The sequence below is a fragment of the Toxotes jaculatrix genome, chromosome 23 (assembly GCF_017976425.1).
Source record: "Toxotes jaculatrix isolate fToxJac2 chromosome 23, fToxJac2.pri, whole genome shotgun sequence".
NCBI lineage: Eukaryota > Metazoa > Chordata > Actinopteri > Toxotidae > Toxotes > Toxotes jaculatrix.
Window position 1 is genome coordinate 6,504,043 of NC_054416.1, and position 24,799 is coordinate 6,528,841.

At 42.0% G+C, this 24,799-nt stretch overlaps 3 protein-coding genes across 6 annotated transcripts; 1 reads left to right on the forward strand and 2 right to left on the reverse strand.

Moving 5' to 3' along the window:
* Nucleotides 1-2: 2 nt before the first annotated feature.
* Nucleotides 3-6,200, reverse strand: tp53 (tumor protein p53). 2 transcript variants are annotated; one of them, XM_041031253.1, is made up of 11 exons: nt 6,043-6,200; nt 4,714-4,860; nt 4,543-4,627; nt 4,244-4,435; nt 2,851-3,025; nt 2,611-2,723; nt 2,239-2,348; nt 1,916-2,040; nt 1,747-1,838; nt 1,587-1,657; nt 3-1,267 (listed from the first exon to the last, which is right to left on the reverse strand). In XM_041031253.1, the coding sequence occupies exons 2-11, from the start codon at nt 4,800-4,802 to the stop codon at nt 1,171-1,173; spliced, it is 1,149 nt and encodes a 382-aa protein (XP_040887187.1). In that variant the 5' UTR covers nt 4,803-4,860; nt 6,043-6,200; the 3' UTR covers nt 3-1,170. The 2 variants fall into 2 exon arrangements, with proteins under 2 accessions (XP_040887187.1, XP_040887186.1); XM_041031252.1 differs by having other exon boundaries at nt 4,244-4,438.
* Nucleotides 6,201-9,753: 3,553 nt separating this feature from the next.
* On the forward strand, nt 9,754-19,172 carry LOC121176923 (solute carrier family 2, facilitated glucose transporter member 4-like). Its single transcript, XM_041031066.1, has 11 exons — nt 9,754-10,029; nt 11,790-11,885; nt 12,588-12,748; nt 14,674-14,798; nt 14,974-15,089; nt 15,202-15,364; nt 15,530-15,717; nt 15,870-15,974; nt 16,482-16,583; nt 16,695-16,898; nt 17,068-19,172. Exons 1-11 carry the CDS (start codon nt 9,997-9,999, stop codon nt 17,290-17,292), a joined length of 1,518 nt encoding a protein of 505 aa, XP_040887000.1. The 5' UTR covers nt 9,754-9,996; the 3' UTR covers nt 17,293-19,172.
* On the reverse strand, nt 19,092-22,921 carry LOC121176924 (Y-box-binding protein 2-A-like). 3 transcript variants are annotated; one of them, XM_041031068.1, is made up of 10 exons: nt 22,763-22,920; nt 21,648-21,711; nt 21,460-21,493; nt 21,301-21,390; nt 20,958-21,200; nt 20,626-20,714; nt 20,306-20,516; nt 19,957-20,088; nt 19,744-19,817; nt 19,092-19,398 (listed from the first exon to the last, which is right to left on the reverse strand). In XM_041031068.1, the coding sequence occupies exons 1-9, from the start codon at nt 22,839-22,841 to the stop codon at nt 19,782-19,784; spliced, it is 978 nt and encodes a 325-aa protein (XP_040887002.1). In that variant the 5' UTR covers nt 22,842-22,920; the 3' UTR covers nt 19,092-19,398; nt 19,744-19,781. The 3 variants fall into 3 exon arrangements, with proteins under 3 accessions (XP_040887002.1, XP_040887001.1, XP_040887003.1); XM_041031067.1 differs by having other exon boundaries at nt 19,744-19,820; XM_041031069.1 differs by lacking the exons at nt 19,092-19,398; nt 19,744-19,817 and having other exon boundaries at nt 19,966-20,088; nt 20,302-20,516; nt 22,763-22,921.
* Between the last annotated feature and the right edge of the window lie 1,878 nt (nt 22,922-24,799).

The window sequence follows — 24,799 nt, forward strand, 5'->3', positions numbered from 1 at the left end:
ACAAAAACTTGTGTATAAAAACATGCAGATAGTAAAAAAAGTGATAACGTTTTGGGGTGATCCAGCCAGCCCCCTCATCTACCAAATCTGGTGTTAATTTTAATGTTTGTTTTTTTTTTTAATTATGAAGTTCCCTATGACCAACCTCACCATGTAAAAACAAGCATCACTGAAGATAACATACTGATCTTTGAAAATAAAAAATGAAAATAATAAAAAAATAAAGACAGAAGAAAAGCTCCACTGACAGCATATGATAGTATGAATATCACTGTTAATAACAGCTTGTTTTACCTGTGAATTCATTAGTTTTGCTTTATTGGTTCCTGACTTGTTTCTCTTGATCTTTAGTTTTTTAGAGACTTGTACAGAACACTGAATCACAGTTTGACAGCAACGCCAGAGCCAAATTCCCTCACACGGGTAAATGAAAACGTGAATTTTAATGAACTGCGCTACAGTAAAACAGCAATACTAATATTGGAGGTAAACAGCCATTCAAGTTTTACATGGCTAACGTCGAATAAATGGCAGTGACTCGTTATATTTGCGTTTTTTTGTTTTTTTTTAAAATCACTTGTCTGCCTCAGTTTGACTCAACTGATAAACTGATCTTTTTTTTCTCTATAACCAATTTAAGATCATAATTACTATTTTGACAAAACATAAAAGAAAAAAAAATGTCGCTGAAAAACCAAGACACTACTCCTGTGGTTTTCCATCTGCTAAATGTAATACATTTTAAATGACAACATGACATAAATTTTAAAAACGGAGTGATTAACGCTCAAATTAAAATCCCAGACAAAATTAACACTGATTGAATCCAGTCCCTCCCAGTTTGAAGTGCCCACCCCGACATCCTGTCTGACGCCATCACAGAAAGATTAAGATCTTACAGCCATTTCATGGGTGCAGTGGGGAAGAGGAGGCATGATTTCTACAGTATGAACTGCTCTCCTCTGCAAAATGTATTCAACCTTCATTCATTTGCATATGTCTTAAATGGAAAGACACTGTACAGTACTTACAGTACAGTAAATGTTCAGGCAGTACAGTTATCATCAAGTTTTCTGGCGTACTGAGGCAGGAGGTGATTTTGGACTCCAATGAGAAAAAAAGCCCTGAAATAAACCCGATGGCTTGGAAGAGCTCAAGGCAGCGAGCTTCTCAGTCACTGTCACTCCGCTCTCCTCTCTGCATGAGTCTCTTTCCGCAGGAGGGCAGAGGAAACTCCACCTTCACAGAGGCCTTAGGCTTGGTTTTGCTGTGGAGGGACACACGGGAGACGTGACACATTTGAAATGGTTTTGTTGATGACACGGAGACATGGACAACACAAATTAATGGAAGCCATCAGCTCTGTTATTAGTCTTCTTTCACCATAAATACTGAAAAACTCTAATGTTCAGAAATATTACTGTGCTCTGTTACACTCATTTTTAATCATTATATATAGTGACCTCTGCTGGCAGGTGATTTCAAGAAAAAAAAGGCAGCAGGAAGGTTCAGACTAAAAGGCAGAGTTAAGTTAGATGTTTAGTCCACTGAAAGTGACTTGAGGTTTACGTGAATGCATTTCTTACCTTTCTTTGTCAAGCAGCTCCAGACCATCGTTGATTTTCTTCAACATTTCGAAACGCTCACGACCACGAACCTGCACGAGAGATGGGGGAAAAATTATTCACAGCATGGAAAATTTTGGGATGAAAATCCACCTCTGTAACTGTGCACATCTTTACTTACATGCAGAACATAGACATCCTTTTCTTCCTCCTCTGCACTGGAGGCAGACTTGGACTTCTTCACAGAAGTCGTGTCAGGAGCAGGAGTGCTCTCTAAAACAAAAGTGAGCTTAGTGAGGAAACAGAAAGGGATAGAAGCTGAAATCCAACACAATGCAACAGACACATACTTCGTTTTTTGCTTTGCTTGGTGCCATTCTGGGCCTTGGCGCTATTTTCCTCCTCAGTTTTGCGGTCCCTGCCTGGACATGCGCAGATGCGCACCTCAAAGCATCTCCGGCCCAACACCAGTCCCCTGGGAAGGAGATGAATATTAGCATGGGTTAAGAATACTTTCCTGGGCCGCATAAAGAAAATCAATATTTCTTAGTAATAAAATAAACCAATGGCAGTTTTAAAAATATGCGAACATCCATCAAATATCCATTTACACCAGATACGTCAGCACTCCTTCTATCCACAACAGACCTGGTTAAAGAGAAACAAGACTTACTCTGGACTCTCAAGGGTCAGGATGGTAAGGATTGGTCTGCGGTTCATGCCGCCCATGCAGGAGCTGTTGCACATAAAGCTCAGCAGGATGGTCGTCATCTCTGAGCCCAGCTGAAACAGGAAACGCAAAACAAGTCCATGCAATTAGGGGAAAAAAGGAAACTTAGCTTAAAGAAAGAGTTCTGGCTCTCTCAATAAAAAGACAGTTTAAAGATCACATTATTCTGACAAATGCTTTCATACAGAAAATAATTTTATTCATTAATTCACACAGAAAATCCTTTGAGGTCACACTGTAGGAAACGTGAATAGATAAAAATAAAAACAGTGTAGACATGTTCGCGTTCAGACAGACTGGGTGAGGCAGCCGTACCTGGGGGGGCTCGTAAGGGACGGTCACACTCTGCCTCTTTGTGTGCGGATCTTCAAAATACTGAGCCCTCTGGTTGCCCTCCACTCTGATCAGATGGCTGCGATGCTCCGCAGCTAAATGGAAAAACGTTTTTTTAGATCACCTCAGATCTACAACACTCACAATTAAATTATTCTAGCAACAACAAAAATTCTTCCACTGCACAAGCACAGTAATTTTTCACAGAAACATTTTCCTTACGGTCCTCATTCTGGTGATGCGGACATCTGCGAACCACACCAGCCGCATGCTCGGTCTTCTTGTAAACTGCTGTTGCCCTGAGGATGGCTCCCGGAGGAGGCTCCTTGACCACCAGCACCTCCACAGGGCTGGTTTTTGCCAGCTGGCAATACAGCTTGTTGAGAACCTCTGAAAACTGAGAGGAACAAAGGGAGATAGGCATGCGCCTTATTGCCAGTGCACTTCTGAAGAAGTAGAGCTGCAATGTGTGAGCACTCAAACCAAGCACTGGTCTGAAATTTGTCTCAGGAAAAAAAATAAATAAAAAAACTCAAACCCAAACATTGTAATTAAAGTTTGATCAAATTAGTTTAAACTACTCTTTCTACTCTAAAGAACCAAATACAAACTACGTGTTAAGTTTCAAGTCAGATTTATCAAATTTAAAAAAACAATTTACCTCACTTGCTTCTGTTTTTAACCGTTTCACTGCTGGAGGAAGACAGCTCAGGAACATGTCCCGTCATGTCAGAGCTGTACTTTACCACTAGACTGCAACTCTCCCACAGACCAGAGCACAAGTCGCAGGGGTGGGAGTTTCAGGGCAGACCAACCTAACCCTCAACTAAACTGGCCAACCGTGGCATGGTGCTGCTTGAGTCACCGTAGAGATATTAATGCCATTGGCTCTTCAAACGCAGTGACTGGCTCTAGACTTTAAAATTCAGCGAATCGTCACAATGAATAAGATTCCACATGGATGCCAACAGGAGAGATTAGAAAGAATGGACTATTAATGCGACGCTAAGGTAAGATATTTTACTTTAAACTTTCTCTTTTTTTAAAGTTTTTAATGTTTTACACATTTTTAATAACTTTATAGAAGACAACTTCAGGGACCTTCAGAGAGTTTGAAAATCCTTTCAATTTACAAACTAAAAAATTTTAAAATTCTGTGTAGAAAAGCTGAATTTGACTTAGTATGTTAAAACAAAATCCGATCACAGCACTTCTACATATAAAAGCTACAGATTGAAGAAACTCGGTTTAAAAGTGAGTGACGCCTCAGCACTGAGCAGCTATTGAAATCCCTTTGTCTCAGGCGAGCAGCTTAAACAGCAGACCTGTGCTCCTTGCCATGTTTGGTTGCAGGATAATCTTCTGCGAGCGTTGTTAAACTTAACGTTTGGGATCTCACAGTTACGTTGGGTGTAAGCCTGTTAAAATTATACACTACGAGCTGAAAACACAGATTTCTGTTGCTGAAGTTGTCAGTAATTTGTCAGACATTGATCAGAATAGATATAAGACATGTATCAGAATAATAAGTCATCAGTTTAAAATACGAAAAAAAAAAAATCAACAAATAAAAGTAATTTCTAAATTTACAGTGCCCTGGTCGGGAATTACTTACAGTGGAAGTGACGGATTTGGCCATGCCAGATCTTTGAAATCTGAGCTGAAAGCCATATTCCCCAGGATAGTCAGTTGTAACAGGGACGGTGGAAGCCGGGGGAGTGACGCCATCTTTAGGCGCTGTCTCCGGGGGTAGCTGCTCAAACAGCTTCTCATCAAATCCGTTAGCCAGCACTTCATCCTGCATGAGCTGCTAAAAGACAAAAACGAGCTTTAAGTTAGCATCATATGACCATTGTTACAACAGAAAGCTTTCTCCTGCAACAATTCAACAAAGGCATGGCTAGGAACGCTTACCAACATATCCATTTGTTCACCTGCTCTCCATGCCTCATGACCCGAGTCAGTCGCTGCTGGGAAGGTAGAGATGGAGGGAGTCACTCTGCAAAAACAAACAAACTAGTTAACTCTTCTGTAGTAAACTGACATTTAAAAAAAAATGTCATCCACTATCAAAACATAACTTACACACTCTCCCACAGCTCCCTAAAGGAGTCCTGGCTGAGTGGCAGGTTCTGGCTCAACTGCAGACTGTCGAGATTTTGCTCTTCCATCATTTGTTTCCCTCCTTTCCCAGCTGAGAGAAAATGAGGGAAGAGCCGAGATGCAATAGTGCTGTGGGGATAAACAGGAAGTAAGAACTCGTGTTGGATTAGTGAGGTACGTAACAATTTGATCTCTACCGAAATCCCCATTTCACTAATTCCACAAAGTTAATTAACTAGTGTATGACTAACGTTATGTGCAACAATTATCAGAATTATTAATGAATGTTTTTCTTTCTTTAAATTGGTCTATTAATTGTGTAGTCTATAAAATGACCATAATTTCCAAAAGGCTAAAGTGATGTTTTTTTTTTTAAGTGATGCTTTCTTTGACCTGTCAATCCAAAAGAAAAAACTCCAGATATTTGAGACCCGTTTTCATTTAACAAAAAAAATTTATTAGAGCAGATGGAACGTGGGAATCCCCGGATTTTATTTAATATTTTATTCAAAATTATTGCACAAAAGTGAAGCTATTTTCAAAATAATACTGTGTCGTCTCAACTTCTTTAGTTAAGACGCAACAAACAGACAAACATTGGGGAAAATTACATTAAACCTTTTGAGGACCATACCAAAGCGAAAAGGAACAATGAGGATTGAATAGTGCAACGTTAATATTTTAGTCTTTAAGATGAATTAACACCAAAATATTGTTAAACTCTGGTTGCTGCAACAAAGGAAGTGCGAGTTCACAAACAGAGACAAAATAAAGTAGGCCTCCTGCTCTGAGAGCGGCTAACTAACGTACATCTGTTTTAATATATCACACAAATATTCCTACACACAACCATAAGTAAAATATATGATGTCTGAAAGGAAACCCAGCTTACCGACTTCACAATCAACAGCCCTCAAACAAACAAAAAACACGAAAAACCAGTCAACATGCTAACATTAGCCACCGTTCATTTTCGAGCAGGAGGCCTGCACAAACTAAATGGACCTGGATTCACTGGCCGGCACTTTTCACCACCATAACTCTATGAATATAACTTCATTTAAAGCCAAAATGTGATTAAATACAAACAATCATCGACACTGTAACAAGGCTGCATCGCACAGCCTTTTTTTGTTTTGGCTAGCAAGCGCTGCGCTAGCTTCCCTAGCTAATTACGCTAGCACTACGTTTTGGAATCTGAGCGACTAAGGTTAGCTAACTGCAGCCAAACTTTTTATTAGCAGACAATGATTTTTACCGGCTCTACGGTCTTTGCTTTAACGACTGAGAGGTGAATGAGCACACAGCTACCTTGCAAATCCCGCTACCGCTGTCCACAGAGAGGTGAGTCACTTGTGTGAGTAGAGGAAGCGAAATGAAACGGCCGAAAAAAGCCAAAATATTATGAGGTATAGCAAAGCACGTTGCTGTCGGGGATTCCCACGAAGAGGGCAACGGGAGCGGGGGGCGGAGGCAGCTATTTAACACAGGTCAGCGTCCAATCACAGAGCGTCCTGCCGTCCTGATCCGCGAAAAACGCGACACGGCGAAACACTGTTGCTGCTTTCAAATACCATCGGAAATATTACAACCCAACAACAAATAACTGCACGCAATATATTGTATTATTCTGTGTTATTATTGTATGAAAGGCTGTAGAGCTTGAATGTGGGTTTTTGGTTTGGTCTCTAAACCACTTTTTAAGGAGGGCACAGACTGTTCTCATGCATTGAGTGTATTAGTCCGGACCACAGTTGAATGCTAAACTGTATGACGACTAAACTTTATATTTATTTAACTTGCCAAACGCCAACTTTGTTTTGTTCCTGGTACAAGACAAATAGGAAAGTTTACACGTTTCCTATGAACACTCGAAGGCAACATGACGGCATTATGACGAAGAGAAAGTGAATGTTAAGGAAAAAAAGCATAAACTCACTAAATACAGCAGGTTAATTTGACCAGTTTTCACCATTTCTCTATTTAAAACATGAAGCTCTGAAGTGCTCTGGGTGATTTTCAACATAAAGGGCTACATACGGAAGACAGATGATTTAAAATTCACTGTGGTCAGCTGTGAATAAATAAAGTTTTAGGATTATTTTCTGTGGTTTTTTTTTTTTCATTTTAATTGAAACTTGTTTGTCTAATCAAGTTACAAAACTCAAAAATGTATTTAAATCTAGTGTTTGTTCCTCTAATAGTTTTTCATCTGACAGCAGTGAGTTGTGACAAGTTTATCTTTGGGTGATGAACCCACATTATGCCTGTGCATCTGACTCCTTCCAGTGAAGTCAGAGGTCAACTCCGAGGCCTTGTCCCTGGAGTGGACAGGGTCAGCGTCTCTCTTGAGGACTGTCAGGGATGGTTTCCTCCTGCGTGGGTCTGGGCATCTCCTATTCTTTACGTTGTGCACAGACTGTGTTAGGTTTAAATCAGCTGATTGCACACTCTGACACTGTGACTTGATTTCATAATCTGCACCTCTGCTACGGCTCCCGTCATGCCACTTGTGCCATGCTGCTGGTGTCTTGTCCCGAACTGGCACCTGTCGTCACATCCAAAGACTATGCGCTGAATGTTGGTCCTCGTCCATCTCTCAGGGAGCACAGCGGTTATTGGTGCCACTTTTGGGCTTCGTGGCTGTTTGACCTTTGAGTGAATGTGCTGATGGTGCCAGCAAGTCCACTGTGAACTGAGTGGCACTGCATATAGATACAATAGAGAGGTCTTTTTTTTTTTTTTTTTTTTTTTATCTCTAAGTGAATTTGGCCTCAGTGATGGTATTATCTGCAGCATAATTTGTACATTTTCATGTCAGCACAGAATATTGTTTTAAAACTCACATATATGTTTGTATATAACAGCTTCAATTAATAAGGACACTTTGATTTATTATCTCGAATTCTAATAAAAAAACTTTCTTCTATGAGCTGAATGTGCTTCTCCGACACTTTTTGTCCTTTGTGATTTTATAGTTGGATGGTCTGTGGTTGAAAACTGAGCATGTGGCCTATTACACTATGTGTACATAGCTACAACCCTCATCACTGATGTTTGTTTCCAAGTTTTTTGAACATTGAATTCATATTTGTTTTCTCCCAGCAAACGGCTGAACTCACGTGGCATTTTGGTGGAAATGTTGGTGCCTGTTAAACACTGACACTGACCGCAATACAGTGCAACACCTGTCATCCATCACGCGATTCAGTTTACTGTAGCATGACTGTGAACCAGCTGACCTCACTGACCGCACACACACACACACACACACTCACACACACACATATATATACAAACACACGCAGATACACTTACAGGTCATGACAAGGAGGCACAGTATTTGCACAGGCTCTTTTTCTACATCACTTGGGTGAGAAATAAAGGGCAGTCACATGCTGTGTGTGAGTGTGTGTGTGTGCGGTGGTGTGACTTTTTTGTTTCAGATAACAGTAAAACATGCACCAGTTTCCAGTGTGGGGACAACACAGGTGACATTTTGTGCTGAGAAGCAGCGCTGAACAAGTGTTTTTGGTTGAAAATGTTTGCAAGGTTGCGAGTGCGTGAGCTTATTTATACCATTTCTACGTCTGAATTTGTGGTTCTCGGCTCTCGGCTGTGTTCTTGGCTCCCTCTGTATGAATTCACATGATACTTTTTGGAAATGTAATATAACCTCTGTCTGAACCTTGTTGCATACACAAATCCTTAAACTATGCTAGATGGGACTACGCCACTGTTCTGATGGGGTAAAGTTTCTCTACATTTAGAGTCACACACGCACACATGACTGGGCTTGGGGCCCCCTGGCTTTGGAAGAGAGGTGTCAGGTTCTTCCACTCTTTCTCAATGTGCGTATGAGGGCAGCAAAAGGAAAAGGAAAAGGCTGCGAGCTCCAAGGAGAGAGTGGTGTTAGTTGGGGGTGTGGCTGCAGGGGCTTGGCTTGTATCTTTTTTACTGAGAGATCTGGAACAGATATTTTTCCACTCAGCTCTTTGGCAGATATGTGGTTTTCCCACCCAGTGCAACACTCCCACAACACACCCCCTAATCCCCGCCTCGGACACACCGTCACTCCTGTCCCCAAACTTTCCCTGACCACACCTACACTGCTAACTCAGGTGGTGCAGCCCAAATTTAGAGTCCACCTGTCGCCTGCTGGAAGAGGATTACGCTTTGTTGTGTGCAACAGATGGGGAGGGTTTGTGGAACGGGGTGAGCTGTGGTGTGTGACCTCTTTGGCATGTGATCTGAAATAGAAAGGGATTTATGGTTGTTGGGGAGACAGACAATGGCAACCAGGGCGTCAAAGACGAGCCCCTCTTAGCCGCCCACAAAAAATGTTGAGTCATAGCTGGTGGCATGTCGGACTCTGACTTGGGTTTGGCTGAGGTCCAGCACCTGTGCAACCACCTAACCTCCATGTTTCACCTTTAACAGGTGATGCTTCAGAGATTTGTGAGTCCAAAGATCTAAATTGCAAATCCTGCACCTTATGAGAGAGAATAAAAGAATTATGCTTCAGATCTTTGATTTGCAAATCTGCCTCTGCTGTGCATCCACTCAAGGGTTTTATAATTCTTTAAAAGGCCAGTCGACGTTATGTAACATGGCTCATAAAACTGGGCCCTGAGACCAAATTTGGCCCTCAGCAAATCTTTGGCTCCTGAGCCTCGGCTATTGATAAATGATTGTTGATTTAAACAGGAATCTTAAAATGTAATCACAGCTCTTTCACTTCTGTGCTTTGTCTCTTGTGCACCGCAATAAAAGCCAGACCCCCTTTTGTGTGTAAGAGCCTGCAAGTCTTCTCTTGTATAGCTTGGTCTTCTTCCTGTACACATGCTCTTTCCCCTCTCATCTTCAGCCAATGGTAGTTAAGGTCAGGAGAGCGTCCTCTATGGCAGGACCTCAAGATCAGCCCAAGGGGCCTCTCTGGAGCAGCAGCCTCACCCCCCTCCCCTCAAGACCCCTCCCTCCCCTGTGGATACGGAGAGAGAGGTGTGCACGTGGGTGTGCGGTGTCATTCTATCTCAGCTGGACAGACGCAAGGCAAACTTCAAAGAAGCGAGGACAACCTGCAGGACAGGACGCACCGGGTTGATCACTGAGGGCTTCCCTTCTGGATTTTACTTTTCCCTCCGTTTTTGGCGCTAAAGGGCTCAGGGTTTAAGTTGGGGCTCATTGTCCTGTTCCACGTGTCCCCATTTGGCACCAGACGCATCTGTCACCGACTTCCACCGGGTGTCTGGAGCTTCCAAAGTCATGCCGGCCGGGTTTCAGCAACTCGGAGGGGAGGTAATTTTTCTCTTGTGAGCTTTTCACAGTTTACAAATGTCGTTGCACCTCTTCTTCTTTTTTTTACTCACAAAAGTGATGTGATCAAATGTCCGTTGTACGACAAACCGTTATTTTAGTTTGACTGCGTGCGTATTTTTATTTGGAGAGGTTTTACGCACGGCTTTCTCTCCGTCGTACACAAAAATGTATAAGTGAAGCTGCGTGCTTTGCTGTGCAAAACTGCAGTTTGCCTCGTACAATCCAGTAAATGAGCAAAATCTAACTGGTTGGTCCAGTTAAAAGTAATAGTAATAGTAAAGTAAAAGTTAAAAGTAATCTTAGAATAAAAATGATGTGAAATAGGATTCATTGGCACGATTTATCTTAGTTCTTGAAACTTTAAAACAAGTAGAACAGCGTTGAAAACGTGTAAATCAATGATCTATATTGTACTTAAGATAAAGTCCAAAATAAAGGATAATTCAGAGTAATAATAATCTGTAATATATGGGTCAGTAGATGAGTCAGTTTCAGCACGAAAAAAACCAAACATCAGCCCTGGTCTAATGGAGCTTTGGCCCTTATTTTGTTATGAATGTGACCTTGACCGGGCAAATTTCTCAGTTTACAGGTCAGAGCTTTGTATTGTGGGTTTGTAAGGCCACCTAGTTGGACTGGTTCAGTTTCACCACCCTTATAAACAATGCCTGGGTTGTATGCTCCCCCCAGCTCTCCTCGAGAAATCATTTCTGGGTCAGATGGATCTAAGTGTCGATTTTAAGTGTTTTATTCCTGTAATTCTGGACACTTTAATCTCTCCTCAAAGTATAAAACAAGAAATCCCATCAAGACAAAAGTTTGTGTGAGCACAGTCTGTATCCTATTTTAATACTAAGTGTTCAGAGCAGGTTTTCTTAAGTGAGTATAGTATATAGAGTCTCACAGAGAGACTTAGGCAAAGCTTAAAATTTGTTTTGACATGGCCTTCTGGTAAACCGAGTGTAGTTATTACCCTGGTTTTTAAAGGCAGCTACTGATTCGTTCCTGATAAGTGAAAAGTAAATGAGCGGCTGCACATTTAGCTGTGAGGGATTTTTAATAAAAATACAGTTCACATGAAGTGTAACAGAGCATAACTGGGCAGCTTGTAACATTTTTACCTTTTCTGCAAGGACACGTGCACATAGGCAAACACACACCATTTTGTTTTGGTTTGTGAATACTAAACAGCACTTATCTACAGACTCAACACAGCAAGGTCAAGACAGAGTTTTACAGACGCACTCTAACTTATGTTTTTTTTTTTTTTTAGACCTAGGTCTTAAACATCTAACTGCTAGGTAACTCATCTGCCAGTTATGAAATGGCTCTCTGAGAATTAAACACACTTTGCAGGAGGGGAAGACTTCATCCCCCCAAGGTCGTCTCGTCTGTCACCGTGGAGACAGGTGCCTGTGGCCTGATGGGAAACTGGAGGGAAGCTAAAGTTCAGGCATCAACAGTAAAGCAGCCTGTGAAGTCATGGACAGCGCTGGAGATTGTCTCTCATCAGAATCAGAGTTATATATAGATGATGTTAGTGGAGTAGAGTTATGAGTGTGTCTGTGTGTGTGTGTGTATTGAAAACAGTTGTTCACTTAAGCTCTTATATAATTTGCCGTTGTTATCTTCACTACAACACGTCTCAGCATTGCTCACCATTCAGAAAACAATATAGTTTTAAATGTGTTGTTTACTTCTTTACAGTGTGTTTGTTTGTGTGTGTCTCTCTGCTCCAGACAGTGACTGCAACCCTTGCTCTCTCCGTCTTCACTGCTGTACTGGGATCTCTGGAGTTTGGATACAACATCGGTGTCATCAATGCACCTCAGAAGGTAAAAACTGAGCACTGATCACTTGGATGATGTTCAGAGCTGACCAATAAAGAAAATGCCCAGCAGCAGCCCATCTGGATTATAGAGTATATAATCTATAGTATAGTGCTAATAGATCTGCTGGTGCAGGAATGCAGGAGACTAAAACGGTGGCATTTAACCAGATGTTAACTTTGCTGTTTCTCCACATTACCTGACTTTACACGTTGGCGTGTTTGATGCCACAGCATCCCGCCATGCTGCCTCAAGGCACATGATGCTGTGAAGTCCTCTCATGCAAAGGACATGAGTTCAGAGGAAACAGATGAAAGTTTTAAGTTAAAGAGTGAACGCAGGGAGCGATGTGCCTGATTAGCTTTCCGTCACTTTCAAATACACTGTCACTCTCTGCATATATGGATGGAAGCACAAGGTTTTTGAAAATCTTGTGGTTTCATCTGACATGGTTTCACAGAGACTCTAAAACCAGAACAGAAGAGAAACTTTTTATGTGTTATTAAGATGCAGCTGAGTATTGGTTGTTTTTAATATACAGAATAAATTGCTCTACTGTACAGGAGATTCCCTCCGGTTATTAGCCCATGATTTATTGCCAATGGATTATGAATTGTGCGCAGTGAATGCTGCTTTTGGATTTTCCTTGGCTCCTTAAAGGTAAATGCATTTAAAGACTGTGGGGTTTTTTTTGTCACCTTTGTGCAGATCATTGAGGAGGACTATAATGCTACATGGGTGCACCGGTATGGAGAGCCCATCCCCGTTGGGACCCTCACCTCCCTCTGGTCCCTGTCTGTGGCCATCTTCTCCATCGGGGGCATGCTCTCCTCCTTCTGCGTGGGTTTCGTCTCCGAGTGGCTGGGCAGGTGGGAAAACAGGATGTCACGCTTTCTAATCTATGTCTTTCTTCTAGAGGTGGAAGTTAATATTTTCCCTGTGTTTGCTGCATGAACCCTAGACTACGAAAACCTTTGAAAATATTTTATACGCTCCAGCCTCCAGACATTCTTCAATGTCAAATTACACTGGGATTAATAAAAAATGTACACTCTTTTCTTCCTCCCAACTCAACAAAAATGTGATGAATTTTAAAGGTTTTATAGTCCTCTGCACTGCCTATACATTATACTTACACAATGAAAAGCTTGAAAGCTATAAACAAAAAACTTGCCACTGACAAAGGGTCATACTGTTGAAGTCAGTTATGACAATACTCAGTCAAACACTAAACGTAAAATGTTTCTGTGGCGGGCTCTGTGAGTATCTTCTTTCCTCCTCTGCATGGATCCAAAATGGATCCCAACTTCAAGTTTCAGTCATTCAGGGGGAACTCTGCCCAGGATGTTCCCTGTCGACCCAGTTTCCCGCTGTAACCTGAGCTGGGATGCAAACTGGACCTGAGCCCACATCTTCCACTGGCTGAAAGGGGATCTGAACAGAGCTGGCAGCGCTGGGTCAGGAGGGGCGTAGAAGAGTCGGGGGTGCTAGCGTTCCGCTTGGGTGCACTCAGGACAAGGTCGCCTGGTGTGGCTGGCGAAGACGGGGGGGTTGCTGCAGCCTCTGGGGTCAAAGTGCTTTAGATGCAAGTCAAGTCTCCTGTGAACACAGAGTCTCCCTTTAACAGTGGATCTCATTGTTCAGCGGCGTGACACAGACTGGAGTGGGATCACGACACTAAGAGCACTGAGCATTTCCCACTCGGATGTTTGAGCTTCACTGTGCACAATGATGTCATATCACAACCAGAAGTCAGTCATGGTCCAGTACGTAACTTGAGGCCTCCAGTGCACAATCACTGAGAATGGAGGAGGCAAGAAGAGACATGTAGTGTCCAGCTTTTGAAATGATCCACATTTGTATAATGACACATTCTGGATTTAACAAAGAGTGAGTACAAGTTTAAAACCTTTTAACAAGGCAACTTTAAAAAACACATCATTTCACATATCACATATCGTATTTTTATATGTCTTAAGACATGTTTGGAGGGATCTTTGAAATATTTTCATGTTGATTCTTTATCCTTTTAGTAAAGGTTGCTCATCTGGTGCCCGTCACTGCTGCTCTAGCCACTGTTGCACAACTTTCTTGCACGACTTGCAATGATCATCTAAAAATATCTTCAAAAAATGGAATAAAGCCAAACTGCAAGTGTTTCACTGTCATATTTAGGTTAACCTTGATGGGTGTTAGTTGACACTGATCCCACCTGTACCTTCTCCGTCATTTCAAATTTTTTAACAAAAATATTAACCACTAATTTAAGTCAGGCACCAAGTGACTAATTGAAGGCTTAAGTGTTTTTGTGTGACACTGCCCCCTGGAGCCTAAAATATTAGTAGCTTTCTAGCTGTCTAATTGCAGACAGTCAACACAGAAACTATATGTTGTACTCATCCTATTGCTAAAAAGTATGTTTTAAATGTTCCATATTAACATTTTTGTGGACAAACACTGTTACCCGGAAGGTTTAATTCCAGTCTGTAATTGCACTGACAGTAGCCATTTGTTAAATGACTGTAATTTTATCCTTTATTTAATATGAATGGCTTTTATTTTTTCAAACAGCGTGTCAGGAGCCAACTTAGCCAAATGCTCAAGCAAGTTAATTTAATATTAATGGTGTTTGAGTTCATGTGAACGCCCACTCTGACACATGGCCTTCATTTTATGTTTCTGAGTCAAGTGGCTATCTTGATAATGATAATTAAATTAAATTTCATGCAGAGTCAGGATATTTAACATTGGAGATGCATAATTCCAAATATGCTTATCTGTTTATTTTTTCCAGGAGGAAAGCCATGCTCATAAACAACTTGTTTGCCTTCATTGGAGGAAGTCTGATGGGGATGTCCAAGCTCTGTCGCTCCTTTGAGATGATGATCCTCGGACGTTTTATCATCGGTGCCTACTGTGGTGAGCAGTCCACTGTCTTCTGTTCTGCATATATTTATTTATCTGACAAATTTAAAATCACAGGAAAGTATTTTAAACTTAGAGCGTTCTCCTGACTCTGTTAAACATGCAGCTAGGAATTATTTGCAACCTGAAACAAAGTGTCTGTCTGTCATCCGACGTTTCCTCTCTGCAGGGCTGGCATCAGGTTTGACACCAATGTATGTGGGTGAAATTGCTCCTACGAGTCTGAGAGGGGCGCTGGGCACGCTGCACCAGCTGGCTATAGTCACAGGCATTCTCATTGCACAGGTACAACAGCACACTATGATCTGACTTTATATGATCAAATGCTGTACTAGCTTCATCTTCAAATGAAGAAATTTTACTCACACGCTCACATCTGCTTCCTCTCCCTGTGCAGATTCTTGGTCTGGAGTCATTACTGGGCAGTGAGCACTTGTGGCCTGTTCTGCTGGGTTTAACCGTCGTGCCAACTGTACTTCAGATGGCGCTTCTTCCATTCTGTCCCGAGAGCCCCCGATTCCTCTACATCGTCCGCTGCCAGGAGCACCACGCCAAGAGCGGTGAGCAGAGGGTGGAGTACTCCACACTGGTGTTCGGACTTCTTTAAGGTTCTGACCTTATCTTGGAATAAGCTCTACTGTTACTCTGTCGGGAAACAAAAAGAAAAAGTGTCCATCACTTTGCACACTTATCAACTCCTTACTCCTTACATACCTCCTGTGCAGGCCTGAGGAGGTTAACGGGCAGGCAGGAGGTGGGCAACATGCTGGCAGAGATGAAGGAGGAGAAGAGGAGGATGGACATGGAGAGGAAAGTGTCCATCAAGGAGCTCTTTCGCTCTCCAATCTACCGCCAGCCCATCATCATCTCGATCCTGCTGCAGCTCTCCCAGCAGCTTTCTGGGGTCAACGCGGTGAGTTGCATGAAGGATCCACAGTTAGACAGTTGCATTATTCTTTACTCTTATTTTGCATGGCACTAGTAGATTTTACATAAAAGACCCAAAAACAGGAATCAGTGCAGTATAATATTGACTTAACCTAATCCTGTTTACCCCCCTGGCAGATTTTCTACTACTCCACCAGTATCTTCATGAAAGCGGGAGTCCAGAGTCCAGTCTATGCCACCATAGGAGCTGGTGTGGTAAACTGTGCCTTCACTGTGGTCTCAGTGAGTAATCGCACCAACAGGCCTTCACCTTGGCTTTTTGATGTGCTCCTTCTTTCTTACATGAGAATTTGATTTTAAGTGTTCAGTCTCTTTTGAATTTAGTACAATAAACACTACAGTCCTGCTATGACCAAAGTGTGTCTCTATTACTGTTTAACATTGTTATCGAACAGCAAATAAGATAACAGAGGAGGCTGGTCACTGTTTTTTTTTTTTTGTGCCCGGTTCTCAAATCTTCCTGCATTGGGTTGGCAAGTCAAGATGCTTCAATGTCATTAAATGGGTCAAGAAATGTGATTTTTAGCCACACTAGCATACCAGGCTGTTCAGATGGCAGAATCAGTCTCAGCAACTATTGTGTGGATAGTTCTGAAATTTGGTACAAACATTAATGTCCTCCTCAACTTTAATTATAGCCTGATGTTTCATTTAGAACCATCATCAAGTCTAAATGTTAATTTGTCCAATATTTTTCTGCCTGTTTCCCTATTTTCTTCTTCTTACCAGCTCTTCCTCATAGAGAGGATGGGTCGACGGACACTCCACATGCTTGGACTGGGAGGAATGTGCATCTGTGCAGTGATCATGACCATGGCTCTCGCTTTACTTGTCAGTTTCCCAAAGATGCAAACTTCTTGTACTGTACTTGATGTTTGTTTTTTTTCCACATGATCGCCAGTCTCCACAAACTTCTGAACCTTGTCTTCTTCCACCTGACAGGACAGTGTTCCTTGGATGAGCTACATCAGCATGCTGTCAATCTTTGGTTTTGTTGCCTTCTTTGAGGTGGGTCCAGGTCCCATCCCCTGGTTCTTCGTGGCCGAGTTGTTCTCTCAGGGTCCGAGACCAGCTGCAATGGCTGTGGCTGGCTGCTCTAACTGGACAGCGAATTTCATCATTGGCATGTGTTTCCAGTATATTGCTGTGAGTATATATATATATATTTTTTTTTTTCCGTAAACAGATGATTTGGATTTCCTAAACACTGATGAAAGTACCCCATTGCTGGTTTTGTAAGTCTAGCATTTTCTGCAAGTGTCCAAGCTTTTACTCCTTCTCGTGTTAATCTGGACTTCCTCCCATCCTGCCCCAGGAACTTTGTGGGCCATACGTCTTCCTGATCTTCGCAGGACTCCTCCTCTTCTTCCTCATCTTCACATTCTTCCGGGTGCCAGAGACACGGGGGAAGACCTTCGACCAGATCTCAGCAAATTTCCACCAGCACTCGGCAGGAGGAATGATGGATATGGACATGGATTTGGACATGGACAAGCCCAGCACTGAGCTGGACTACTTGGGGGAAGAAAGCATCAACTAAAGAGTCGCTGCTTGTAGGGAAATGGAACTGAATGCAGCCTGGGATGAACTGTGTGTATGGGCCTGACTGTTATTTTCTGTCATGTATATTGAGGTCTATTGTTGTATTCATATAGATTGTGGTGCCAAAGCAGTGTTAAAGGTGTGTAACAATTTGGGTGTTTTGGAATTGTCCTTTGCTGGTACCACTGCAATACAAGGCTAATAGTTAAGAAATAAGTCTTGACAAAGGCTGAAAACCTATAGATTAAGAATTGACAGTTTCAAGGAACACAATGCACATAAGGAGAAGGTGTCTGGACTGCTGAGGCATCGACTGCTGGCGTTGCAGTATCGTCAGGCGGAGGTGGAGAGAGAAGAGGATTTCCTGCACTTTATCTACAAATAATTTTCAGAGTTAGGTAAAAAAAACAAACATATAATGATATACAGCCACAGAGTTGAGTGTTTTTGTCTACGTTATGCAGAAGCTGGGAATGCACTAGAGACTAGAGACTGGAAAATGTAAAAATCCAACACTGAGGCTTAAATCCTACAGGTGCAAGATTATTTTAGAGTGCATTTTATTTAGGGTGATACTCTGGTGTTGTGTTTAGATGCTTGGCTTCTTTTGTAAATGGGGAAAAAAAGGTTTGTAGAATTTTTGTTTTATTCCTTAAAGTACCAAAACTCAAGATGAACAACATGGGCACAGAAAAACATCAGATGATACCCAGCCCTAATGGCAATGTGCCAACTGTCCCTGGTGACCCACTGATTTACCCAGACTCTCTTCAAGGTGCATTCCCAGCTTACACGGAGGTAAAGTGCCATCACAAAGTACTTTTCTGATCACGAGAAACTCATTGCACAACCTGTAGAAATGCTACTTTTAAGAGAAACAAAGTCTATTTTAGTACTTCATGTGTACATATAGTGTGTGTTGTGTGGTTGTTGATACAGTTTTTAAGGGTGTGAGGGTCTAAAACTTTCACTTCTTTATGCACTCCAGCTGGTTTTGTAAACAGAAGACTGATATATATATATATACTAAACTAGAGCAAGCTGTGCAATCTGAAGGGCTGCCTGTAAAGAGATCTTCCTGTAGATTAATTTTGTATCACACAAGCATAATGTTTGTGTATTTTTCTGGCATTTGTCATGTGCACTGTTTGCTGTCTGTTCTTTAAATAGTGTGTATCATTACCTTGTGAAGAAAACTCAGAATGAGATTGTTAAGAGGACCTGTGATGTGTACAGTGAGTATTGATGCTGTGGTCATGCTGTGAGACTCAAGGATGCAAGTACTGTAAATAATGTTACTGAAACCAGCTTTGAAGGCGTCCATTAAAGGACCGTACATCAATCATCTTTAAGCAATCCGGTTTTTAAAAACATGCAACAAATGCAAGAACTGTGCAAAGCAGTCTCTGATCTTTGTCTGCAACCTAGAAATCAAACGAAGAAATACTGAATCCTGAGATTTGCAAACATGATTTATTAATTAGCATTTTAAGTATTGACATTGCACATAATCCCCTCCAAAGAAAAGCACACACAAATAAGTAAAACAAAAGAAATAAAGCTTCTTTTCAACCTATCCTCGGCTGAGGAGGATGAAGGGAGTAGTATGTTTTAAGAATTGATTGAGGTGGTACCAGAACTAAACCGACTCCCATAATGCACCACCAACCTCATACCTGCTTGGTTTTCCCCTCTTCAACCAAATTAAGAAGTTAAATAATAAATCAAGGCTGGTTCCTCTAAACGGCTTGATGTGCCCCATCTGATCAATTAAAGAAAATTTGTTTTTAAAGGGGGGTTGGAATAACTGGGCTACCAAGCAGAGTGTCCATTCTCTTTTCTTTTTTTTTTTTTTTTTTTAAGATGTACTGTAATTTTCTAAATATGCACCCACCACCCACCTGTATCCCGTTTTTCCCTACCCCGTGTCCCTCTCCAAATGTCAGTGTCTAGACAGGACAACACAAGACAAGATGAGGGAGTGGGGAGGGAAGGGGCCTGAGGGGATGACAGCGAGACGAGGTGGGCTGGAGGATGGGGGAGTGCAGGGAGGGGAGAGCAGTGCATGTGTTTTGAAACCGGTCCAGTCCTCCAACCCTAGGACCTATGAGACACAAAAACAAAAATGAAAATGAAAAAATAAAAACAAAAAACATGAGGGAGACACAGGGATTGAAAGAAAGAAAGACAGTAAAGAAGCAAGAACATTAAAAACACAAGACACCTCTAACCCTGAAACAATCTGAAATCCAGGTTCCCATGTTCCCTGCATCAAACAAAGATTCTTTAAAACCATTTACTTGAGTCAACAGCCCGTTAATGTCCCTCATCCTGCCCTCTGTAAAAGACAGCCAATGTTGGTTGTGCAGCACAAGAAGTGCAACTCTACACCCTCATGTCTCCCACCCCACCTGACCCAGGGTTGCACTGCATTAATGTGGGGTCCCACCTCTTGCCAAGGGTCACACGACTGTCCTCTCACTGACGTCACTCTGTTGGTGCTGGGACTGTTGTGGCAGCTGCCTGCTGTGGGGAAGGACAGTTAAGATATTTGTGTCATCACAACAAACACTAGTGATTACACAAACGAGGAAAATATTAGTCATCACAGCAAATACGAGTGGCAACACAAATGAGGAAAATATTAGTTTTAACACCTTACCTCAGGAGATTTGGGTGTTTTAGGGGAGGTTTTAGGAGAGGCCTTCGGTGATTTCGATGTGGATTTCAGATCAGCTGGTTTTGAATTCTGAGGGGGGGTACCAGGCTCTGATGCTGACTTCTCTGTATCATTCTGCAATATGTGCAAGCAGGAAAAAACTGCGTCAAGTGTACAATACAATAAACCATTACAAGATGGTGATGTCTAACTTTTACTTAATTTAGATAGAAAACGTAAAAGCACATGATGCTACATTGCTCTTACCAACTGCTAAAGTCCACCCAAAAAGCTCACCTGTCACTCGCAGAGCACTGGATGCAGTTTACCCACCATTAACAATCATACTCACTTTTGAGGCAGACGACTCTGAGTTCCTTTGCCTGCGCCGTCTAGGCTGGCGCCGTTGTTTCTGGCCTTGGCCCTGTGCTGCTTCTCCATTGGTCTGTGGGCCCTCATAGGCCCCTGTCTGCTTCACCTCACCTTGCTCCTGGCTCTGCTCTGGTGCAGCTGCCTGCTCGCTGTCCGCAGCCTGATCAGAACGAGGGCGAGGTCGGAACGGTCTGTGAATCCCAGGACAGAGGGAATATTAAAACCTGCTCTTCATGCCTGGAATCCTGAGGTGGGAACAATTTAAAACCCATATAAGTTTAGGAGGTGATGTCAAATCACCTGCGGTATGTACTCCAGAATCTACGCCGTGGTGGTCGCTGCGTTTGGTCGTCCTCTGCTACTCCGTTCTTTTGCTCTCCAGACTCACCCTGAAAGAGATCAAGCAACAAAACCTCGAACTGGTCTGCTACAGAACCTGGTCTGGAATAGAACCTCTCTTTAAAGTAGCTCTCACAATGCTAAAAAGAATTTTCCCAGAGTTGTACATAAACAGCACTCTCGTTCTTTATGATGAGACCTGATTTATACTCTTTTCTACTCCAGGTTGTAATCAAATCCTGTCTCCACTGTCCCATAAACTACTTTTCAAGGTTGAAAAAACATCAACTTACATCTTGTGCCTCCTGACGTGGTCTTTGGGGTCTGCGGCGGCGCTGCTGAGGTCTTGCTATATCAGTTTTTCCCGCTCCCTCGCCCTCAACGGCGGGGGCATTGCCATCAGCTGGTTTGCTCTGGTCACCAGGTCGAGGGCTGCGAGGGAAGAACCGTCGACGGAAGCGGCGTTTGTTGGGTGCGTAGCGGCTCCCTTTGACTGGAACGCCACCTGGGCCAGTCACATTGGCTGCTTCCGAGCCCTAAAGGTCACCAAAGGGTGGGAGAACATGGAAAAATTTAAGATCAGACATTTAAATTTATGTTAACAACATATTATCAAATAGATGCCACAATTTTTACCTTGGCTGCCTCAATCACGTCAAACTCTACAACCTCCCCGTCTCCCACACTGCGGAGGAATTTCCTAGGGTTGTTCTTCTTGATAGCAGTCTGAGGAGAAAGATTAAGCATCAAAGGACGACAAATCTACATAACATAAAAAATTCTTTCTCGTCTTACCTGATGAACAAACACATCTTCTTTAGTATCATTCCTGTGAGAAATAAAACCTCATTATTAGTACTCTTGACTCAGGGGGCTTTAGATTATTTCATTAGACTATTAGTACTGGAAAAACTTGAGGATGCATTGAAAGGCAGTGAAGTAACTAATGCTGATAGCCCAGAGTAACTGAAAGGAAACAGTACCTGTTAATGAAGCCATATCCATTACGCACGTTGAACCATTTCACTGTGCCTTGGACCAAGGTGGCTGCAACAGCAGGTAGCACACCATTAAAAACAGAGCCCCTAACATCTCACTTATAGTTATACAGCCATCCAAAGGATATACTGTTATCTTGCTTGTAAGAATGGCAGCCTTGCTAACAAGAAATGGGAGCTCTGCGCGTCAATCATTAACTGTATAACTTTGAAACCAGGTCTGCGCTGGGTCACGAGGGAGGGCTGCTAAACAAAGATACACGTTTCCCACCTCGACACAAAAGGGTCATACAAATAAGTCACCAAAAACCTCAAGGTTACATCTTACTCATGAGGACAAGGGGTGCACGGCTTCTTTTTTGGAAAAACCACCTAAACGCGTGTAATTGGTGCGTTTGATTCTCACTAAAATGATTTGCACCTGCGAGGGCCCCGCTTGGAGGGCGCGACAGCTGATAAAGAGGAAATTTAGGTCATGAGTTCACACTGCTAACACACACACACACACACACACACTTAAAAACACAATGTGGCGTTATTCTTTTTCCTAACAGCTACAGATAAAACTGTCGTAAATTGATAGAAGCCATTTAACTGTAATGTACTAAAGAAAAGTCATGTCCTAGGGACTTAGCCTATTTATGAGCAACGAATAAAACTATTTCATGTTTCAATATTGCCAAATAAATGTCTTCCATGTTGTTTTTCCTCGGTGCAGGTTTGATTTCTTTGGTATAAACCCATGCGTAAAACCGAGGACACGTGTTGCTCCTAAAAGGAAACACACCATGGTGTCAAACGGAGAAGTGATTGACAAACAGTCAGGCTCTTTGTCGACATAGCTTGTGGAATGCCTTGCTGTAGTTGACACAATAGATAAGCTACACAGTTTCACACATAAAGCAGCTGATTTTTTTATTGGTGAGATAAAAATGTCAAAAATAAATGAAATAAAAATAAAATCAGTGCGGGGACAGCATGGTCTGTTTATCTGACTCATGTCAAAAGACGCACATGAATTCAGGCTAAAGTTGAGGGTTTAAAACTTTCCTTGACAACTAAATTGTCAAGTTTAGACCATGAGCACCTTCTGCACCCACCTATGATTTTTCTCTCCGGCTGTGGCTTTTCTTCCACCGGTGCCGATGGTGGAGCGCTCTGCGCCTCCGCGTCGGTCATGCTCGCTGTCGGATTGCTACACTTCCAATCCTCAGTCCCCTCCCTCCTGCTCTTCCCGAAACTTTTTCTATCCAACACGGCTAAGTTTTTATCCCGACATCCCCTCTGGTTGCCGGACGGAAGCCGCGCCCTCATTGGTTTCACGAGACCTGGAGCTGTAGTGTGATTGGCTGGGCGTGGTAGGCAATTGGGAGGGAAAAATTGACAGGTGGACAGGTAACACTGAGGGGAGCCTGATTTTGAGAGTGCTTTCTTTATAATGCTCAGTGAACTCAGGTTATGATTTTGCTGCACATTATATATTATATATACTTTGAAGGAGGGTCTGTTTTAAACAACTGTGTGTTTTTGAGGGAGCTTTCATGGTTCATAGACCATTTAATGAGTGGAAATGTGCTTCTTCTCAAGGAGAAGCTCTTATACTTTAAATATAACATTATTTGGACACGTAACCAGATATAAATATATGAATAATTTGACACATGCATCTACATCTAAGAGGTGCATGAAAGGTCACTTGTTATCTAGTTGGCAAACCATTCTACAATATTCAAGTTACTGATGAATCTATAAATTATCCTTCTCTGTAAGATACTGACGTCTTGTCACCTTTACCAACAGGTCATGTCTGTTAAAGCTGGACAGTTATTTGACCCTGCAAAGACTCTGTTTTATTAGTATAATTCACACTGTTAAAAACGTACTACTATTAAAAACTTTTAATGCGACATAGGATTAAGAAAGCAATGAGTGAATTTTCATTTTGGGGTTAACTACGCCTTTAACTACAGCCCTCAGCACATAGGTCACAGGACTCCAGTTTCACAGCACTAAATTTAACCCAGCGGCTCGAAGAACTGCCAAGTTCAACGAAACCATTCGCTGAGCGCAGAAGCCATGGGTCTCTGGACAGAAAAAATACTCTAATTAGAAGTGTAATTATTAGTAACAGAGGGAATTACAGCCAGCAGAGGAGCACACAGACAGGATGGCAGCACTGACACTGTGGAGGGTAAATAATAGGAGGACGTACTTGGATCTTGTTTATTAAACTTTTGTTTAGTGATTGGAAAATCATTCACATACCCCTGTCTTATACTTTGAGTTCACTGGATGAGAAATGTTTTCCTATAATATCCAAGTAAAGGCACTGGAGCCTGTACACATGGGGCATTTTTTTTCATTTACAGTAATGGTTATGGCTCATGATGATGAATATGTGCAATTTAAGTCTTTTTAGCCAACTGTTTCCACAGTTGTAACCATATTTCCATATTAGTAGGCTGTGAAACTATATGTAAAGGTCCATGAGCAGATACACACGCACACACGTGTCATAGCGTTTACGTACAGTAAGTCCAGAGAAAGAGCTGTGATCCATTCTGCACTAGAATGAAAAGCTACGCATGCGCAAAAGGCGCCAGTTTGCCGAGGTTTGTTTCATGGGCATTTGGATGAAAGCAGCATCAAGCCACTTTAAGTTAGCCAAGAGAAGACCGGAAAAGTTGCAACTTCACCTTCAGTGTAAAAGTATGTATTTATGTCAGACATAGGAAACAGGAAACTGTCTCGGTTTTTTTTTTTCTTAAATTTTTTAGTATGATTTATTACATTATTAGTATGATAATGAATGAAACAGATGTTTATATTAAAAACAGTAATGAGAATACACCCATCACAGCCTATACTATTTCTCCTAAATTTATTATTTCTTACATTATAATATGACAATACAGGTAAAAAATAAATAAACAAACAAACACATTACATTGTATCATACATTCTGGAACACAATGTAACATCTACATTCCAGAACGTTACTAAGTGACTGCTTCAAGCTTACATCACGTAGTGATGGCTACTGCCATCTCCATGACAACTGTACTCAGTCCTGTGATGAAAACCATTACATGTGGTTGAAAGCACCAGGAAAGCTGGTAAGTTTACCTGGACTTTTT

Excerpts from the sequence above, each read along its gene's own strand:
- tp53 (XM_041031252.1), bottom strand. The coding sequence starts at position 4,802 with ATGATGGAAGAGCAAAATCTCGACAGTCTGCAGTTGAGCCAGAACCTG. Across the intron at positions 4,439-4,542 it reads GTGAACAAATGGATATGTTG|CAGCTCATGCAGGATGAAGT; the intron begins GTAAGCGTTCCT and ends TTTGTCTTTTAG. Across the intron at positions 1,839-1,915 it reads CAAGCAAAGCAAAAAACGAA|AGAGCACTCCTGCTCCTGAC; the intron begins GTATGTGTCTGT and ends CTTTTGTTTTAG.
- LOC121176923 (XM_041031066.1), top strand. The coding sequence starts at position 9,997 with ATGCCGGCCGGGTTTCAGCAACTCGGAGGGGAG. Across the intron at positions 12,749-14,673 it reads GTCTCCGAGTGGCTGGGCAG|GAGGAAAGCCATGCTCATAA; the intron begins GTGGGAAAACAG and ends TATTTTTTCCAG. Across the intron at positions 14,799-14,973 it reads TATCATCGGTGCCTACTGTG|GGCTGGCATCAGGTTTGACA; the intron begins GTGAGCAGTCCA and ends TCCTCTCTGCAG.
- LOC121176924 (XM_041031067.1), bottom strand. The coding sequence starts at position 22,841 with ATGACCGACGCGGAGGCGCAGAGCGCTCCACCATCGGCACCGGTGGAA. Across the intron at positions 21,712-22,762 it reads GCCGGAGAGAAAAATCATAG|CCACCTTGGTCCAAGGCACA; the intron begins GTGGGTGCAGAA and ends CTGCTGTTGCAG. Across the intron at positions 20,089-20,305 it reads CAGAGTCGTCTGCCTCAAAA|AATGATACAGAGAAGTCAGC; the intron begins GTGAGTATGATT and ends CACATATTGCAG.